We start from the raw sequence: 21,528 nt of genomic DNA on the forward strand, positions 1-21,528 counted from the left end.
TTTTTTTTAGTACCTACGATGAGCCAGGCATCGAATGAGGAATCCACATTTGTCAGCAGATTTAATCCTGATTCAAGAAAATAAATAAAACTGTCTAATTTTTGTTGTTTTTCCCTAAGGAGAGCAGCTGAACTTCCAGGCCAATTCATCTATCCATTTGTTTGCCCATTTATTCATCCGTTCATTCACTTCTTTAGCAGATCGCCAACTATGTACCAACCACTGCTTGGCACGAGGATGCCATAGAAGAAAGAGCATTTCTCATAGTCCAGAGGGGAGGAGGCAGCTATGTAAACAACTAGGATCACAGACGGTGTGTGCTGTAAAAGCTGTGTGCACACACGCAATGGGAATTACATAAAGGAATACCTGGGCTGGCCGAGAGTAGCGAGGGCTCTGGACAGCTGGTGATGTTTGGGCAGAAACTCAAAGCACCAGTAGGGGTTTGCCAGTGGCAGAAATGTGGGAGAGGACCTTCCTGGGACTGAGAGTTTGAAGTCTGAAGGGCCAGATGCAGGAGAGAAATGTGTTGTTTGAGGCGGTACAAGGAGTTAAATTTTGGAGTATAGAGTATAAGGTAGAGTGGTAATAACCTAACCATGTAAGTGAAGACAAAATCAGATCACAAAGTGCCTTGTGATGCTGTGCTAAGGACGTCAGGCTGTATTCAATAGACTCTGTGGAGCCATTAAATTATTTTGATGGCAAATGATCAGAAGTCCGTATTATTAATAGACAATTCTGGGTGGCCTGATAGGGAGACCAGTAAGACGGCCACTGTAGTAAGACAGTAACCTGATATCACAGTGGATGGCTGAAATAATTGGACTGTGATGGTGTGTATCATAAAAAGAAGATGATTCAAGAGGCATGTGTACGCCTTCTTGATGATGGGACAGATGTTGGGAAGGACAAGGACATCCTAGGAAGCATCTCAGTCTCCAGCGCAGGCAACTTCGTGGAAGATGGGCCCATTCCCTGCGATGACGGCACAACGGGCTGGGTTTGGGTGAGTTGGTGAGTTCAGCTTTGTTGGGCTTGAGATACCTGCTTGGTTATATGGTTTGACCTATTGTTTCTTTGCCATAATCACAGATGGGACTGAAATATTGCCTTGGGGATTATCAGAAAGAGGACAGTGAGACCAAGAGAGGTTAAGACACAGGCCCAAAGATACACGAGAGAGGCAGAGAGAGAACACACGCTGAACTGCCGTCACAACTCGGCCCCCTCTGCTTCTCCTTGGCGTCCACTCCTCATCCTCACTCTTCAGAAAGGGCAAGATTAGAAAAACAGAGGAACAGAGAGGGCGGTGCAGACACAACGCGTCTGAGGAAGAAAGCCGAGGGGGAAACATGTGCTGCGACTGAGCCCAGCCAGGACTCCTGGTGGCCGTGCTTGGAGAGGACCGCGCTGCCGGCAGGGGAGCCCCTCGCGAGCCCGCTCTCAGGACTGGAGAGGGAGGGAGGGAGGGAAGGGCAGAGGCGTGGCGAGGAGGGGCTGCTGAGACAGGTTTCCTCACCCTGCCGGAGCCCCTGCAGCAGGGTGGACGACGCCCGCCCCGCACAGGCTGGCCCCCCGGGCGGCCCTGCGTGAGCTCTCCGACCGCGGCGCGGAGGCAAGCGGCCCAGGAGCCCCTGGGGTGTCGGCTGCGGCAGCCTTGGGTGCTCGCGGGAGACCTTGCGGGGCGGTACGGCGGGGTTGGCATGGGTCAAAGCCATGGCGGCTCTGGGGCTCCAAAGTGACCCCTGTCCCGAGTCTGCATCCTTTGCGGTGCCCCTCCTGCGGTGCCGCCTGTGCTCCGGCTCCTCTTCCCACCGCCCGTCGGGCTGGAGAGGAATCTGTGGGCCACGGAAACAATTTATCTGTGTGTTTCTGTGAAAACCCTTATTTCCAAACACTCAGTGAAATGTCTGTGGCAGGGGCGTGCTGGCGAGAGGAGCACACACGCAGAACCCCTCCTGTGGGTCTGAGCGCCACCTATGAAACCAGCCGGGACACACCAGGTGTTCCACAGAGGAGAGAAGAGAAAGCGACTGTCACCCCTCCTGGGTGGGCACCCCTCTCAGGCAGGTGAGCAGCCCACGGCTGAGACTCCTGCCACGCCTTGTCCCCAAGGCTGCCTTTGCCAGCAGTCTCAGAAGTCCCACACCTGCAGTGCCCCTGTCTTGTGTCGTCGTTGTTGTGTATTTTGACTCGCTCTGATTGCTATGTCCTTGAGCAGGCCAGAGGCAGGAAACAGCTGAGACCATGCCTCTGCCGCGTTTCTCAGCTTCTCCTTTCGGGTCCATCTAGCTTCTCCTGGCTTCTCTGGAAAGGGAATGGCAGAGGCAAAGGAGGAGCGGTTGGGGAATGTCACGACCCAGCAGCGTGATAAAAGGCAGAAGGATCTGTGTGGATGTGCTGTTTTGTTCCTGGAGCAGAGTGACGGGCAGAAAACCAAGCCCCCTTCAGGCCAGGGCTGCCAGACCCTTCCCTTTGGGACCTGGGCCTGACGTGCTCAGCCTAGTCTGGAGGCGGCTGGTCCAGCGTGGGGTTCAGCCAGGGGAGCTGGCTGGCCTCCCGTGCCCACAGCCTGGAGACAGAGCCAAGCCTCTGCCGTGACCATCCCCAAGGCACGAGGACTCTCTGAGCAATGACTCTGGTGACTGCAAACGCTGTACCTCCGTGTCCGCCTGCCCCCTTGCAGCTCTTTTTGCTCAAAGTGCTACATGAGCACTCAGTTGTGACTCCCAAATCATATCTGGGGGTGGGGGTGGGGGGGTTATGGATTCAGTGATTTTGACTTAAAATGCAAACATGCAGAATCTAAACAAATTCGGTCCCTGGATAAGCTTAACCCAATGCGTCACTATCCATATTCTAGCATGGCACTCAACTGCACCCTGTCTCTTTGTCATGCCATTTGGAAAGCCCTCTCATGTTGCTCGTGCCTCCAGGAGCCAAGCGTCCCAGGCCTCTTACCCTCTGGGTCTGGTTGTTGGTCACTAGTTCATAGAGGGGGGCTGCTTTGGTCACCTCCAGCAGAACCGGCTCAGCAGGGGGGTCAGGGCTGGATGCCACGTGACAGAGGGGGCAGGACAAGGGGCATCGTCCCTTGCTCTGGCACTCCATGCGGACTCCAGCTGCCATGCGCTTGGTGCCAGAGTCTGACAGGCTGGCGATGTATTCTGGGAACGTCAGCACCTTGGGGTCTCTTTCTCGCTCCTCTGACTCATCAGATGGGGAGTTGCCTGCCAGACACAAAATGAAAACAGAGAGTGAGAGATTCAGAAGATCAAGGACCGCCGTGACCTCATGGCCCCTGGGTCCCGGGGTCCAATCCTTGCGAGGTCAGAAAATGCCATGAGAGGGTGAGAGCGTGATTCTTCCTTGCCACTTAATTTGGGTCACCCATCCTCCCAGTGCCCCACAGAGCTGGGGACGGCCCTTCCAGGCTGTTTTCTCTGAGAACGGCTCTCTCAGAGGGAAGCTTCTGCAGGGCCTGTGCTGGCGGCCACCAGCGAGAAGACAGACATAGCGACTGTTCTACGGCTCGGCCTCTTCTTCTATAAAGTGAAGATACTAATAGTAGCGACCTCTAGCACTGTGGAATGAATGAATGGCAAAATGGTTTAAAGCACATAAAACAGTGGCTAGCACGTGTCCAACCTCTGTCATAAAATGGTTTCAATCATAAATATAGCCAAGATTTATAGAGCCTGTACTACAAAGGTGAAATCCATTCCAGAGCTCCTTTAACCATTACAGCAACCCTCTGCATGAAGTTCTATCATTATACTCATTTTACAGGTGAGGAAAGTGAGGCCAGAGGGTCACAAGAGCCTCAGGGTCACACAGCTAGCACATTGTGAGAGCTGGGGTTGAACCCACTTTTGTCTGATTCCCAAGCCTGCAGATCGTAGAAGAAGAACAGGACCTTCTTGTTTCATTATCAATCAACATATTGTAGATGGTGAGGGGATTCTGAGTTTTTCAAAATGCCTTTTGCTCCAAAGCCTGAGAGATGGGTCCATATCACTCTTGCTTGATGTGTAAAAGGTAAAAAAGCTCTTGGTCTATTTTAGGTGACAAACATGAGAAATGTCCAACAGAGAATAATGGTTTGTTCCCTATACAAGAAAGCACTGCTTGACGTTGCTCTTCCCAGTCCTCATGATTCTCTACTTAATTTATTCATTCGAAAGGAAGATGGAAGTAGAGTTTGTGACTAAAAGCACTGGATTTCTTAAGAGATTTTCAACCTTTTTTGGTACAGTTTCAGTCCTGAACATGAAACAATTTCAGACTGATCACTGGGCTTCTGGAAATAATGAGCATTTACAGAACATTCACTCTGGTCCTCCTGGACTCATCAGGAATGTGAGACTTGATGGGCCAGATCTTTGGGGGAACCAGTTGGAAGGATTTGCAAAGTGGTTCCAGAAGGTGGCTGTGAGATGTGGACTCACTGACTTCATACCAACCGTTGTCTCTTCTGGGGTCCAGAGAGCCCTGTGCTCTCCTCCCTCTGGCCTGCTTTGCCCTGTGAGCCCGTCTGGAAATGTTACCAGGCATTCTGGCACTGCTGCTTTCCAGGGAGTGCCGTTATCGTGCCATGCGGCATTGGTACCCGGCAGCCCCACGGACATGGGACTCCTCCTGCACGCTAGGCAAAGGACTTCCTCAGGGACTATGATATGGTATACAATCTATCTCACATTTGCATTTTATTAAATAACGTGCCCAGAGTTGAGTTCAAGCCCTTCATAGGTGATAAGAGAACTGCATAACTGCACATGCCGAAACCAAGGACGGCATCAACTAAGATAGCCCCCACACCACCTCATGCACCACTGTATGTCTGTGCTGACACTCAGGTGGCCAGGGCTCAGTCAACCCCAGGCTGCAGTGACATCGCCACAGCTGGCCCAAGCCTCTTTTCATCCAGCCCTGGGCCTGCTTCCAACATGCCATGCACTGAACCAACCAGGCAGCAGTGAGTGGGGTGGGGCGAGGCCTTTGGATCTTTGATGGGATTTCATTCACTGAGAAAGTAAATAAAATTCCCCCATCAGTAAAGATATAGTTTCTTTTCAAAAGAAAATTTTTGAAATTTTGCCATGCAAGCCTTGCCAGAGAGCTTGCAAGTCTCCTACCGGACTGGCCCTCCTCCCCAGCCAGCCCTCCTCCCCGACCAGTCCTCCTCCCTGACCATCCCTCCTCCTCCACCCGCCCTCCTCCTGTCCAGCCCTCCTCCCCGCCCGGCCGCCCGGCCTCCTCCCTGACTCACCCTCCTCCCTGACTGGCTCCTCTCGAGAACAGGTGCAACAGAGGCTGGGAAAAGAATTTCCACCAGTAACCGCTAGATGGGGATATTAAGTCTAAAATGACTTTAGTGAGCAACTAGGAAAGCATCTCAGGTGACCTCTTTGGCATCACGGAAAATAAACATGGAAAAGCAACACATGGCTACTTTAAAAAATGCTGTGGAGCTACAGTTTTTTTCAATTGGGATAATACAGCATTAAGGGATAAAACAATGCCATAACACTTATCCTACGAAGAAAAAATACAGAGTGAGGGATATAGCTCATGACAGGACATAGGTCATGACAGGATAATTAAGGGAAAATAAAACCCCTTCCTCAATGTCCTTAATAGGAGTGAAAGCTCCTTGAAAGGGGAAGTAATATGCCACCAAATTCCCTTTCTCGTCCTTTAATCCCCAGATGTCCAGGAAGGCTCCCCACCCCCACTGCCCCGTGGCGCTTCGGTTCCGGGCCTGCCCGGCCCGCTCGCGGTAAACATCTGAGGGGCTGCTCCCCTTGCTGCTGTCTGCTGGGGACCCCAATTAAAATCAAGATTCAGCGAATCTCCCTCCAAATCCTTCAGCCCCAGATACTCGGCAAGGTTAGGGAGCAGAGAGGGCAGAGGAATGGGAAGGAGGACGCAGAAAAGGATGGTGGAGCCCACACCCCTCGTTTTATTTGGGAATCCTATGTTCTGCCTCCTGACAGCCCTCAGGTCCACGTGCAAAGGGCCCTGCTGGAGCCAGGACCAGCTGCCCTCCGCCCCCTCCGCAGGCAGGATGGAGCTGTCTGCAGAGGAGCGGGATTTACACGGAAGCAACGAGCAGTGAGCTCCCAAACGCTATCCGTTCAGGTTCCAGCGAAGAATAGGGACGTGTGTGAGAGAGAGATTTTTCAAAGAAGAAATGCATTTCCTATGCGCAGTTAAAGAGACAATTGGGAAATACTCTTTAAAATGATGGAGTCCTGTGGTGAAAGCCCAGATAAATCTCCCTTAGCCCACAGAGAGCACCTATAACCATCACGTCTGCAGTACGCGAGAGTAGTTCAGGTCCTAAAAGCTTCAGGAGAGTCCGATCTTTGGCATTTGCCTTTCACTCCTGCGGCCGAGCGGCGGGAGAGGTCTGCGTGTGGACGGGGGCCGTGAGGAGACTGCGCCTGGCTTCCTTCGGGGCCAGATGTTTTGGTGGGCCTTCCCTCTTCCACCCTCGGAAGCCTGGGTAGAAGTGCTCTGGTGATCTGAGACACTGTGCTATCTCTTAGTAAAATAAACATCCTATGGCAGTAAGTACACAGTCTTTGGACATAAGAACTAAGCTACAATTAAGGTCTCAAAAGATTATAATTGACAAAGGTGCCGTCTGACAAAGAATACCTGGTTGTGGCTCCGTCACCCCTGTTAGCTGAATTCACCCGTTGCTCTCAGGGGAGGTTCTGCAGTCCAGTTAGACACTTCACTTTCTCACAAGCAGAAGAACATCCAACCTGGAATGTAGCTCTAAAACTGCAAAGCATTTTGCGAATACAGTTTGCTATAAATAAATGCCATTCGCTTTAGGCTAAATCTGTATCCTACAGCACACAGTGGATAAATTCCCCCAGTAGAATACCATGGGATGAGAACACGGGCGTCCATAACGCTCAGCATCTCACTGTGGATGTGCCCATGGCCTTCGGCATGTACAAATCGGCCCGCCTAGACTCAGGGGCACATGAAGGCCATGAAAGCGAGCGGCCCGTTCTCGTGCAGGGTCTGCTCTGCTGGTAGAACCGACAGGTCATGAAGTTGTCATGAAGTAAATTGGTACAATTCCTGTAGGATTCTGGGACTGCTTAAGAATCTCTCTCCTGAGTTGGTGCCCAAGGCAACAAGATGCTAATGACATCACAGCTAGAACTACAGAGGCAGTTCATTAGGCAGCGAAGAAGTCAAATGCAAACTAATCAGGTCCCAGCTTTTGGAGACAGCTCACCACAGGAAAGAAGGCTTGACACCTTCAAATAAAGCACAGTCACAGCAGGTCATACCCTGAAGCCACCAACACCTTGCATTTCAGGACTTCCCCCAACCCTCACCCCAGTCTATGGTTCCAGCCAGGTGTCCTGGTGGTCATGAGAATTCACATTTCTGTCCATCCCAGGCTGTAATCGGTCTTGCAGGATGTTTAATCCTGTCTTTGGACTGAGGGTCATTCTGGAGTTACACTGAACTCCCAGACCTGCGGTGACGATGTACTTTCTGGGACTCGAATAAAATACAATGCAATGGATTAGTAATTAGGAAAAAGAGGACAGGGCATAAACTGACCACTTTTCTCTCCACCTCTATGTGATATAACAGTGTCCTGGAGTCAGAACTGCGTCCTTTTCATCTTCGCCTAGTGTAGGTCTTTCTATCTTCCTATCTAACCTATGTATTCATGAATATATTGGAGTGAATATATTAAGTCATAACCACAGATTTAGATTTTTACAAAAAGTCAAACATAAAGAATCCAAACCAAGGCTGTGTAAACAGTTCTCTAGTCCTTTACGAAAGCTTCAAACAATCAAGTAGAAAGAACAAAGCTTTATTCTGAGGACTGCCAACTCTACACCCTACCTGGGATCTCTACCACGAGTAACAGACTTTAACAAGCTTGCTCCAACAAGCACTCGCGTGTCTCCCAGGCACCTCAAACTCAGTGTGGCTCAAACTGCAGCATTTCCTCCACACTCTCCTCGGCATTTCCTCCACACTCTCCTCGGCATTTCCTCCACACTCTCCTCGGCATTTCCTCCACACTCTCCTCGGCATTTCCTCCACACTCTCCTCGGCATTTCCTCCACACTCTCCTCGGCATTTCCTCCACACTCTCCTCGGCATTTCCTCCACACTCTCCTCGGCATTTCCTCCACACTCTCCTCGGCATTTCCTCCACACTCTCCTCGGCATTTCCTCCACACTCTCCTCGGCATTTCCTCCACACTCTCCTCGGCATTTCCTCCACACTCTCCTCGGCATTTCCTCCACACTCTCCTCGGCATTTCCTCCACACTCTCCTCGGCATTTCCTCCACACTCTCCTCGGCATTTCCTCCACACTCTCCTCGGCATTTCCTCCACACTCTCCTCGGCAACTGTGCCTCCTCCTTCAGGTCCTAGCTCAGCAAAAGGCACCACCAACTTCCTACTTGCTCAAGTCAAAAATCCTGGCTTCATTGCTGGTGTTTCCTCTCTCCCCCCACCCCCCAACCCTCACCTAATCTTCCTAATCTTCTTACATTTACATTTCTTTCCTCTCCTTGCATTCACTTCTCTCTCCTTGCTCACTGCCACCAGAGTGCAATTTAAAGTATGTGGCCTGGGTTTCATTTCTGACCTCACCACTTGCTAGTTGTGTAATTTGGGGTGAGTTTCTTAATCTTTCTTTGGTCTTTCTCATATATAAAATAGGGATAATAACAGAACTGATTGATTGAATAAGGCTGTGGAAAAGATTAGCCGATATAATTCCCGAAGAGAATCTAGAACCCAGCCTAGGGCACAATGATTGTTTTCTAAATTTGCTTATTCACCTAATGCCTGTCTACTTACCTGCCCAGCCCATCACCAACACCAGGGTGCTTGGAAGGACAAATTTAGGTCTTGTTCTCCACTATAATATCCCACATGCCTAATATGTAATGTACGTTAATGTATTCAACAGTTCATTAAACAAATGTTTATTGAGTGACTACAAGTGTTTGTTGAATTAATAAATCATGTCTAATGACTTGTCTACTAAGTGACTGCACTCTAGGTACTAACTAGACAGGCTGGGTTTAAATTCATCTTGGGCAGTGCTGCCCTGGGTTCTTCTAAAATTTTCTAGTTTTGTTTACATTCTTGTCCTTTCCTACAAATGAATTCACAACTTAAAAAACAGTCCTAGTCAGGATGTACCCCTTACTTTTAGTTTCAAAATTAAGGTTGCTACATACTTCAGACTCAGTTGGTATTTCTTCAGGAAATGTCTAGAAATAGCAGAAGGTCTTTGTTATAATCATGCCCTGCAGCCAGCCCCTCCAGAGCAGTGTGTAGGGTGTGTGAGGCCAGCAGGATAATTAGCAGTCACCGTGTACCCACAGGGCACCTCAGCAAAATGCCATTAACTGGCATGTTTCGAGAAGAGGTGTCTTCTGGAAAACTGAATTTTTTTGTTTAATTGATACTTAACTAGAAAATACCTACTTTTCCTCCAATCCTTGTTGACATTTTTCTTTTCTAAAAATGCGGTTTTCCAATTTCCTGCTGCCTCATGAAGCACTGCCTACAAAACAGGATTAAACCTTTCCCCAAGGAGCCTGCAGGTGACGATTTTGTTCATCAATTATGACTATGCAGATTTGGAAGCTGTAGGAGACAGAAATAAAATGGTATCTATGCCTCAAACAGCTTTAAAAAAATTGGTTCACAATATAAGGTTTTATTTTCTTGAGACTGTCCCTTTCCATAGGCACGTTGTCAAACAAATAATTGGTCGAGGTTCCTGGCCAACTAGGTTTACGTCAAATTGGGGTTTGGTGTAGATGCAGTGCTTCATCTTTGCCAAAAGCTGCTAGTTAGCTTTTGCAAGGGGACAGTAAATTTCATACCAAATGGACTAAGCTCGTCAGAGCCTCCCATTCTGGTTGGTAAGAGTGACGTTCCACGTGGGAGGAGAGGTTGAGCGAAAGAAACGGCAGGAGAGCGGGCTCTACCGAGGTATGAGTTAGAACACAGAATCAGCCTTTGAAACTTAGCTGTGACTTCAGCTGCACCCCCTTATCAATCATAAACTTAGTGCGAAGAGGAAGATTTGTGAAGATAGCTCAGCAATGCATGCGCCTCTGTAAGGCCTCGCGGTGAGTCAGCTCTACAGACTAGGCATCTTGAGGGGAAGAAGGATTAAATGCAAGAATCACTGGGAAGCCCTAAAGCTTTTACTTTAAAAAGCAACTCTTCTAATCAGCTAGACTGCTAGTTCCCAGTGGGCAAGACGCTGCCTTTTGCTGTCTCGGATTGTCAACAGCTCATCAAACCCAGTATCTGACACTTGGAAGTGCCCCAAAAACACAGAGGGATGGAAAGAAGCAAAGGGAAATTAGCTTCCCCTAGTCTCTGCTTAAAATTCTTCAAATGGCAACCTGAAACTTCATCAAGATTCACCATACAGGTAAGGCCAGGGAACCTGCGGTGCCTCCGTGGGATTTTCCAAAGGCATTTGCTACGTGCACACACGGGAGAGCATGGGAGACTGAGCTGACACCATGGCCACCCCGCCAACCCCACACACCCCAGAGCATTGTTTCTTTTCTTTTTCCCTACCTTCCTTCTCTGTATATTTTTTTTGAGAGCTACTCTGCTCCCCTTATTGGTGGCAGAAGTAATCCTACTGATACTTTGTACCACATCCAGAGGAGCATTGGCTACATGATGACAGGCTGTCCTGGCCTTAGGGTGTGCCTGTCCCACCTGCTTATAGAACATACTCATCTGTGTGTCCCTGGGACCCAGCACCTGCTCACCTGAGGGAGTTCCCTCGGTCTTGGCTGAATTGTAGTAGATGTGCGTGTGTGCTGCCTTATGCCTATATTTTGAAGCCTTCTGTTTGGCAATTTAAAGTGTATCTGATTCTTTATTCACCAAATGCCTTTTACGTGACTCAGAGCTGATCACCCCGGTTTTTGTTCTTATCACATCTCCTCCTCCTGGCTCCCTAGCACTGCCATAGCAAACTGCCAACAATCCAGTGGCTTAAACAACAAAATGCTGCAGTTATGGAGGCTAAAAGTCCAAAGTGAAGGTGCATTCAGGGCTAGGCTCCCTCTGAAAGCTCTCGGGAGTCACCTCCCTTGCTTCCTGCTGGCTTCTGGTGGCCCCCACACTCTTGGCACTCCTTGGCTTGTAGCTGCGTCACTGCACCTGTGACCTCAGCTGGCACAGGGCTTCCTTGCCTGTGTGTCTGTGTCCAAGCCCCTCTTCTTCCCCTATAAGAACTCTAGTCATTGAATTTGAGGCCTCCTCTAAGTCCAAGGTCACCTCATTTAACTTAATTACATTTGCAAAGACCCTATTTTTGAAGAAGGTCACATTCTTAGGTTCCAAGTGGGCATGAATTTTGAGGGGGACACTGTTCAACCCGCTGCAGTGCCCATAGCCTTTAACATCATGACATTGAGCTGCGGGCCCTCCGCTCCTCTGCAGCCTGTGACATCTCATTTGCTGGCCCTCGTTGGGGCTATAGTCCATCCCCTTGGCTTCCTCCCGGGCCCATGGCAATGGGAAGAGGGAACAAGTTTCCGGCTCCATCAGCCTCGTGCTGCCCAACAGCAGCTGTGTGCAGCGTCTTGTCAATGTCAAAATAAACCTGACAGAGATTCCCAGGCACAGCCTTCGGGATGTGCAAAGCTGTGCTGGATTGTCCCTGCTGTTCGCCACAGACAGAGCGGCATAGGGAAAAGGGAGGGCAGGGCTGGGAGAGAGGTGAAAATGAAGAACACCTGCAGGATTTGCTATTTTAAAATCTCCATTAGCAGAAAGACAACTTGGATGAGCGGCACACCCAGCACGCCACCAGCAAAGAGCCTGGTGCGCTGGGCTGGAGATCAGGCTCCCTGCCCGCCCGCGCCCCCAGTCTGCTTTCTCCTGAGAAGCCAAGAGTGCTGTGCGTCCCAGATCGCTCAGGAGCAAGCGCCTCCCCTCTGTCCTGGTCTTCCCTGGGGAGGAGCCAGGAGAGCAGTCTAGGAGCAGCCCAGGACAAGCAGGGCAAAGACCGCGGCAGGCAGGGAGAACGGGAGCAGAGAGCTGCAGAGAGGCGGCTCCCAGCACCAGCCTGGGCCGAGCGAGGGCGCGGAATCGGTGTGCGTCCCTCTCCGGGCGGGCACGCGGCATCATTCCTCCGCCAGGGGTGCACGGGGTCCCGAGCCGCGCCAGAGCCGCCAGGCCAGCCCAGCGCCGTGCTCTCCGTGCGTCCGCCTGCCCCTCGGAGCCTCTCCCTTTCCTTCTGCCTCCCAACCCGGACTAGAGGGGCGCAGGGCAGGGGACGCCTCGCAGCCCCGACACGGTGGGACATCTCACCGTGGCCTGCCGCGGCCCGCGCGCTGCAGTGTGCCCAGGTGCCCAGGTGCCCAGACGCGCCTTCTGCGGGCGCCGAGCAGAGTTAGGGGCAGCGGGCGGCGTCCTCCGGCCTTCCGCGCTCTGCGGCCGGAGAGTCAGTGCCTCCCTGAGACGCTGCCAAGGCTGGCTTATAAATATCTTTAATACCAAATGGTCTAGAAATGTTTAATAAAAATGTTATTCAATAATACTACTACTCCGACCGGCAAGGGAATGCTGTAACAGTCTCCATTTTCCTCCAGACACTCATCTGGCTTCTGTTTTTCAAATGAATCTGGATGTTAAATCCTTTTGCTGCCCTGACCAATTTATTCTGCAAATTAACTACATATGACAGAACTTAAAGTCCGTTACCACTTAGCTCTGCCTCACTGATATTTATGCCACTTCCCTGCCCGCTGTAGCCACAGGCTCCAGCACACTGGGGCTCTTGGTGGAGATGTGGGACTCTGCACAGTTCCCGCAGCTCTTTGAGTTCTCAAATGCGCCGAGTGGACCGGGCTCTTTTCACCTCTCCGTGCCCCGCGCCCTCTGTTCCAAGTCGCTCTAGTCACTGCAGGTGCCTCTTCCAGCCTAATGAAGCCCTCACTGCCAGAGGCGGTTTCCCCCAGAGCTGCAGTCCCAACTATTGGTGAGGGAGACGCCAGCAGCTCAGACAGGGCTGCAGGACCATTAGTGAGTGGTGGGGACAGATGGCACAGGGGAGACAAAGGTTACAACAGAAACCTTTGATGATGAGAGGGGCATGTGTGCTAGACCAACAGGCAGGCCTCAGATTATATTAAGCATGGTGACCACGGCGATAGACAGAAATGGCAAGCCACACCCAGGCGTTGGTTCAGCTCTGGGTGTCCCCAGTGGAGAGACACTGTGACCACAGGGAGCGCAGTCAGGATAGCAGGCCACCTGGAGGCAGGGCCATCTAAACCATGGTTGGAGCAATTGGGGAGTTCAGAACAGATACCAGGAGACGGAGACATGGAGGCTTAGCCGCTCCCCCTTTAAATATTTGAAGGGTTCTCACATGGAAATGGGATCACATGAATTCTGTTTCCAGAGAGCAGAATTTGGATTGAAGGTGGGAAATGATGGGGAGATGAATTCATGGAACCGCAAATATTCACTGAGTGCCTACTATGTGTCAGAAGCAGCACTCAGTGCTCAGGAAGAAAAGTAGTCAGATAAATTACAGAAAAAAAGCTCATTTTCCAAGGGGTATGGAGGGCGGGTGGACAGAAAAATAGACAGTGCTACGACAAGCAGTGTAGTCAGAGGCAGGGGAGGGAGGCGCTCTGGTGCATACAAGAGGAAGTACGGAGATATACTCAGGTAGGGGAGGTAGGCTGAAGGAAGATACTTGCCGCCTTGAAGGACAATTTCTGTGATAATTCACAGTTGACACAAAGCGGGATGGGGAACCTTGGCAATGGGAAGCACTCGTGTGCAAGCTCGCCAGCCACTTACCTGTCGGGGTTGTCAGAGCAGGGGCGTTTCAGAAGGAGTTCTGCGTCCCTTTTAACAGCTGTCCTCGCAGGGCCTGATCTGCTCAGTGTTTCCCTAGACCAGCACGGCCGGGAATCTGTGTCGCCAGGCACGCCAAGGGGCCCGACCCAGGCAGCGTTCAGATAACATGTTGAGATTCACCGCCCAAGACAAGGGTGATTTATTTTATTAGATATTGCTAGAGCCCTTTTTTTAAATCGTAAAATAACCCCAACATGTAAAAGAGTTAAAAGTGGGGAACAGACTCCTTAGCATTTAACATCATTACTGTTTGGTAAAAATAAACAGCTTCATCGTTTATGCAGCCATTCAAGCAACCAGTCAGATCCCCAGGGCACAGCTACCAATCTAAACTCCGACGACCTTGGCCTGAACTGTCACAGAAAGAACCAAAAGTGCTCCCCGACCAGGCTGGCCCTGAGAAGGTTGTCGCAAGTAGCACCTTCCATCACTGGCCGTAATCACTTTGCTTCCTGGATTTTTCTAGACAAAAAGCACTGTGTAGTCAGTTCTATTTTAAGGAGAAATACTGAAAGTCAGAAAACTTGTATATTCTTGACCAAAGAACAGATCTACTCAATCACGTCAGTTGGTCTTCTTGTAAAAGAGGGACTTCCCGGGCAGTGAGGGAGGCAGCAGCCCTGCGGGCAGTCCCCGGCGATGGGAGGCACGCGACGGCGGGGTGGGGGCTGTGGAGGCCAGGTCCAGTGCTGCCCCCAGACAGCGGTGGTTAGGTGCGCATGTGCTAACAGATTACGGTATTAACTCGCCCATTCACATGCCACAAAGAAAACCCAAAATCCTTGTCCAGCCAAGAAGGTGCTGTGACTTCACGTTGCCTCCCTACATACTTACGACAATAGTAGACATTAGAACAATAAACGTGAAAACAACATAACTGTGCGGCGCCCACACAGGCCCCGCCAAGTACGGCGGAGGCTGTACTCACAGCAGGCCCGGTTGGTGGCTGTGGCAGCCAGGAAAGGCGCCTGCCTTCTCACTTTGCCATTAAAGCCCTGCCACCACAGCTTTAGCTTCTAACTCTTCTGTGCACACGCACGCACACACACAGAGTTTGTCTTTTCAGTAGAGAAACTGCGGTGTGAAGTTGGACTTCAGAGCAATAGCAGCAGCCATGGCAGCAGATGGACAGACAGACAGACATGGCTCTCTCAGCCGATGGGCCAGCAGAGGCTCCCGGGCCGAGAGCGTGCGAGCACGTGGTCTCGAGGAGGGCCAGAGTCTCTGGGACCCTTGAGGCTGGACCACAGGTGAAATCAGGAAAGCAGACATCTGTCCCTAGAAAGGCAGGGGAAGGCAGAAGAGGCATGTGGCAGGTCACGCATGGCTCAGAGTAAGCAGCTGAGGCAGAGGCTGGGAGCACATCGTATCCCAGACCACCACCCGGCTGGCAAAGATCCATCTTCACCCAGAATTCCTTGTCTCATGATGTGAGGCTGTCAGCCCTGGGTTCAAATTCAGAGCTTTGACACACAACATAAGATGCTTAACCTCTTTGGCCTTCAGTTTCCTTATCTGTAAAATGGGATAATAACAGACTTATCTCAGTGTTACTCTGAGGTTTAAATGGGATAATACACGCCAAGCCCTTAGCATGGCCGCTGGTAGATCAGCTTTTAATGGTTATAGGCACTGTTCACCATATCTTACCTCTTACCTATCACAGTCTTGGCATCCGGTAGGGATAAACATGTGATGAATGTAAAAAGAAAAAAAAAAGCAACGCTCAGAAACAAAACAAGGATCTCCATGAACTAGAGACAGAACGAGAACATTCAGTTCTCAGTCTTCAGTAAACTCGCAGGCCTCAGGCCTACAAGAACTTAGCCCACGAAAGGTGGCTGTGAGGTCAGTCCCTGCACAGTAAGGGGACCAGAAGTCGCCTACACTGGCGGGCACCAAGGGCTGGCTCACAGGGAAACTAGGGTTGGGGAAGGCCTCCACCACTTGCCCTCAAAATGCTGCTGCAGAAGCCATGACTCGTCCAGGCCCCTAACAGCACGGAACCGGAGCCTGTGACGGCGGGGCGCGAGGGCAGCCAGGAAGCAGCGCAGCTGGCCCCGCTTCAGCACCGGGGCCACACAGCCACAGCAGCCCCGCGAGATGGGAAAGAGGGAAGGAAAAGATGACGCTACATGCGTAACTGGTTTGTGACAATGGGCTTCCATGCAAAGTCTTGATGCATGACATCAAAAGATGTGGCTGGTTTGCATAATGGTGGCATCTAAGGTGTCCTTGCTGATGTAGGCACATTTGCTCAGAGTGACATGATGCCTGTGGGCCCCAGGGGACCCACCAGGCTGGCAACCGATCTTTCTAGGAGTTGGGCGATCCTTTAATTAATATTAAGGGGAAAATGGGTAAAAAAAAATGCTGCTAACCATGCTGAGGCTTTACTTCAAATAAAAATGCTACACTAGTAGAATACAATTAACCTTTGCTCTCCCAAGCCATTTTTCTAGTTACGAAAGATTTGTGCCTGAAAACAACACTAGTTGGATGGTGCTTGCATGCGGTGTGGTGTATAAATGGCAGCCGCTAAAGGCCTTAATCCGAGTCTTGAATAACTAGCCATGATACTTGGCTGTTAGTACTAAGAGAGTGCTAGGATGACTAGATTCTTTCTTATTTTCACAGAGGAGAAAATGCCTATCTCTCCTAGGTATCAGAAAGACCTTGAGGCTGTTTTTCCCCTGCCTAAATCCAGAATCAGAACCCCACAGAGAAATGCAGGACATAAGCCACTCAGATATATTATGTCATGAATGCTATTGCCAAGGCTTGTAGCTATAGGATCTTGTATTTAATTTTCATTCCTACAGTAACAAGCCCACTAAAGGACAATTTAGCTCTTGTCTTTATTCTAGAGTCAAACAAGTAAAAGCAACACAATGGAATGCCTGCCGCATGGATAAGTGAGTGTGTGCACATACACACACCCCAACAAAATAATCACAATGCCAGGAAATTAAATGGTGGTAAGAAAGCTAGAGAACAGGACCCATTTTAAACAGGTGATAAGAAAATTCACTGTTAGTATTTCCAAATCCCCGAGGCACATCTAACTTTTTAATTTCAGAAAGGGTAAGAAGCAAATGCTATCAAACGCTGAAATTTGGCCTGTAGAGTGGTCAGTACCCATCTGAAGGTTGTTACCATTATTTCTTTTATTGAGTAGGAATATTTTTAGAGCTTTCTTGTGCTTTTGTCCTCAGCTTCCGAGGACTTTATTTCCATCAAAACATTTTTTGACATCAGGCAAAAGTCAGAAGACCCAAACTGAAAACTCAATTTGACAGAGCAAATACAAAGTTATGGAATGTCTATTTACAAGGTACTGTGCAGGTCTTCCAAACATACCAAAATGAATTATGTGTAATCCCTGCATTCAAAGGATGTATTATTTTGTAGAGGAGATAGGACAGAGAAACAGACTATAAGCATAGTTACATGTTGCTTAACGACAGGAATATATTCTGAGAAATGAGTCCTTAGGCGATCTTGCTGTTGGGCGGACACGACAGAGAGCACTTACACAGGCCCACTTGGCACAGCCTGCTGCTCACCTAGGCCAGGGCGTAGCCGACGGCGTCTAGGCTGCCAGCCCGTGCAGCACATCACTGTGCTGAACAGTGTGGGCAACTGTGACACAAGGATAAGTAGTTGTGTGTCTAACACATCTAAACATAGAAAAGGTACCATAAAAGTACACTATAAAAAAGTGAAAATGGTATGCTGTACAGGGCATTTACCACAAATGGAGCTTGCATGACTATAAGCTGCTCTGAGCAAGCCCGCGAGTGAGTGAGGAGTGGATGCGAAGGCCTCGGACACTGCTGCACACTACTGTGCAGCAGTTTATAGACTTATAAACACTGTGCACTATGCTAAATTTATTTTAAAAATTTATTTCTTCAAAAATAAATTAACTTTAGCTTACTATAACTGTTTTACTTTATAAACTTTTAAATTTTTTGAGTTTTTGACTGTTTTGTAATAACACTGAGCTTAAAACACAAACACATTGTACAATGGTACAAAAATATTTTCTTTCTTTATATCCTTATTCTATAAGCAGTTTTCTATTTTTTAATTTTTTTTTTTTTTACTTTTTAAACTTTTTGTTAAAGTAAGACACAAGCACGCACGTTAGCCTAGGCCTACACAGGGTCAGGATCATCAATGTCACTGTCTTCCTCCTCCACACCTCGTCCCACCAGAAGGTCTGCAGGGCAGTAACAAGTATGGACCTGTCATCTCCTTGGGTAACAATGCCTTCTTCTGGAACACCTCCTGAACGACCAGCCTGAGGCTGTTTTATAGTTAACTTTTTTTTTAAATAAGTAGAAGGAGTACTATAAAATAATGATGAAAAGTACAGTAAATACATAAACCAGTAAGATAGTTGCTTATTGTCACTATCAAGTATTATGTACTGTACATAATTTTATGTGTTAGACTTTTATAAAACTGGTAGTGCAGTAAGTTTCTTTACACCAGCATTGCCACAAACATGTGAGTTAATGCATGGTACTATGATATTACCATGGCTATGTCACTAGGGGATAGGAATCTTTCAGCTCAGTTATAATCTTATAGTACCACCATCATATATTTGGTCTGTCATTGACCAAAGCATCATTATGTGGCACATGACTGTACAATAAAAGATCAAATATGGACTAGATTACCTAGATTACATCAGGGGAGTTAAATAAGGGGAGAATTCATGGAGGAGGTAGCTTTGGGATGGACCTCAGGATAAAAACATCTTTAATAACAAGAGCTACCATCTATGGTAGGAGTTGGCAAACTTTTTCTATGAAGAATCAAACTTACAGCCACATGCAGAAGAATGAAACTGGACTCTTATTTCTCACCACACACAAAAATTAACTTAAGATGAATTATGGATTTAAATGGAAGATCTGAAACCACAAAAATTTTTGAAAAAAAATCCTAGGAAAAACTCTTCTGGACATTGGCCTAAGCAAAGAATTTATGACTAAGACCCCAAAAGCAAATGCAACAAAAACAAAAATAAACAAATAGGACTTAATTAAACTAAAAAGATCCTAAATAGCAAAAGAAATATTCAAAAAGGTACATAGACAACCTACAGAATGGGAGAAGATACTCACAAAGTATGCATCCGACAAAGGACTAATATCTAGATCAGGGCCCTCAAACTTTTTAAACAGGGGGCCAGTTCACTGTCCCTCAGGCCATTGGAGGGCTGGACTATAGTTTAAAAAAAACTATGAACAAATTCCTATGCACACTGCACACATCTTATTTTGAAGTAAAAAAACACGGGCAAAATCACCCGCATGTGGCCTGCAGGCCGTAGTTTGAGGACGCCTGATCTAGATTCTATTAGGAACTCAAACAGTTCAGCAAAAACAAACAAATAAACAAACAAAAACAAATAACCCCATTAAAAAGTGGGCAAGCAACATGGACAGGCATTTTTTCAAAAGAAGATATACAAATAGCCAACAAATATATAAAAAGCTGCTCCATATTGCTACTCGTCAGAGAAATGCCAAATAAAACCATAATAAGACGCCATCTTACTCCAGTCAGAACAGCCATTATTGAAAAGTCAGAAAACAATAGATGTTGGCACGGATGTGGTGAAAAAGAAATGTTTATACCCTGTTGGTGGGAATGTAAATTAGTACAACCTCTATGAACAACAGTATAAAGATTTCTAAAAGAACTGAAAGTAGGTCTACCATTCAATCCAGCAACCCCACTATTGGCTATCTATCCAAAGGAAAAGAACTCATTATATCAAAAAGATACCTGTACTCATATGTTTATAACAGCAAAATTCATAATAGCAAAGATACGGAATCAGCCTAAGTGTTCATCAACTGAGGAGTGGAAAAAGAAACGGTGGCACATACATAACCACGGAATACTACTAAGCCATGAGAAGGAACAAAATAATGTCTTTTGCAGCAACTTGGACGGAACTGGAAGCGATTATCTTAAGTGAAGTAATAGACAGTGAGTTGTCAGGAATGGAAAATCAAACACCACGTGTTCTCACTTGTAAGTGGGAGCTAAGCTGTGGGCATGATGGTCATGCAGTTGGGGTAACAGACATTGGAGACTCCAAAGGGGGGAGAAATGGAGCAGGGTGAGGGATGGAAATTACCTGTTGAGTGCAATGTACACTGTTTGGGTGATGGGTATACAAAAAGCCCAGACTTCACCACTATACAATATATCCATGTAAGAAAACTCCACTTGTACCCCTGAAATCTATTGAAATTTAAAAAATAAATAAATAAAACATTTTCTATAAAGAATCACATAGGAAATTTCAGGCCATGCAGTCTCCACTGCAACTGTTGAACTGGGCCTTGGTAGTGCAAAAACAGCTATGGATGTTGTGTAAATTAATGGGCATGGCTCTGCCCCAATAAAACATCATTTATGAATACTAAAATTTCCACATGTCACAAAGTATTTCCATTTTTAGTTTCATTTTTCAATCTTTTAGAAAGGCGAAACTATTCTTAGTTTAAAGGCCATATGAAAACAGGCAGTAGGCCGGATGTGTCTGCGGGTCGCAGTCTGCTGACCCGGGCTTTCTCCACAGGTAAGCGCTCCCTCATACCCAGCCCCGTCAAGCCCTCACACCTGCTCTGTGAGCCACACATGCTCATTTCCATTTTCTAGATACCTAAGGTGAAGCTTAGCGGACTTTATCCACAGATTTCAAAGGCCTTTCTTTTAACCACTAGGCCATACTTCCTCCCCATAATGTAAGGAACATGGGGATGGGGGAACGAATAGGCTTTCTTTAGCCAGAGGCACTTAAAAATCAAATAGTACTTTTAACAAAAAATTCGAGGTTTGTTATCATGGCTTTCTCATAGAAACTCATTTTAGATCTCTGTGAGCAAGACACCCTCCCTTTTCACAAGTCACGCTGGGGATAGATACAATGTTTAAAACCTCTGCTTTCCAGAATATAGCATGCCCCCCGTATTTGAAGAAAAAAATAACAGCCTTCTAACATTTGTTCCAACCTCTCCTCCCACCCATGGTTGTGCGGAAGGTCTTGCTCACACCTGCAGGCGATGGGTGTGCTTGACTTCTCTTTCCTTCACTCACCATGTTGAGCGGCATTTTTTTTCTTACCTGGCTTCTTGGTTTTGTCTTGTTTAAAAACAATTTTATGTGCTAAGGGAAGATGGAAGAAAAACAGGGGCTGCCATGTTCTCTCCATTGCCTGCTAAGATCACACCAGGTGGTGGTCTCAATTCTCTGATCTCCTCCTTTCCCTAAACAGACCTAAAATGCCCTTCACACTGTCTGTGGAGTGCTTCCCAAATGCAGGACCACACTGGTTTGTTGGCTTCTTAATGATACTGACAGGTTCATCTGTCAATACATGTCCATTGAGGATCCCCCAGGTGTCCAGTATCGTGCTAGGTACTGCGGGCATTCCAAAGGTTGTATGAGATACTGCCCTCAAAGAATTTGCAATCTGTGTGGGACACAAGACTAACCAACATGCAATCAAAGTAATAATAGCAGCTGCTCCTCATTAAACACTTTCTATGTTCCTGGCACT

At 48.0% G+C, this 21,528-nt stretch overlaps 1 protein-coding gene across 2 annotated transcripts in view; it reads right to left on the bottom strand.

The window, feature by feature from the left end:
• The window catches only part of ASTN1 (astrotactin 1), a 315,886-nt gene that overhangs the window by 28,883 nt on the left and 265,475 nt on the right, over window positions 1-21,528 (bottom strand). For both annotated transcript variants that reach the window (XM_012765031.3, XM_012765030.3), the window contains exon 17: window positions 2,965-3,233. In XM_012765031.3, coding sequence (XP_012620485.2) covers window positions 2,965-3,233 — 269 coding nt within the window. The remainder of the gene's footprint in view (window positions 1-2,964; window positions 3,234-21,528) is intronic.

This window comes from Microcebus murinus, chromosome 2 (genome assembly GCF_040939455.1).
Source record: "Microcebus murinus isolate Inina chromosome 2, M.murinus_Inina_mat1.0, whole genome shotgun sequence".
Classification (NCBI taxonomy): domain Eukaryota; kingdom Metazoa; phylum Chordata; class Mammalia; order Primates; family Cheirogaleidae; genus Microcebus; species Microcebus murinus.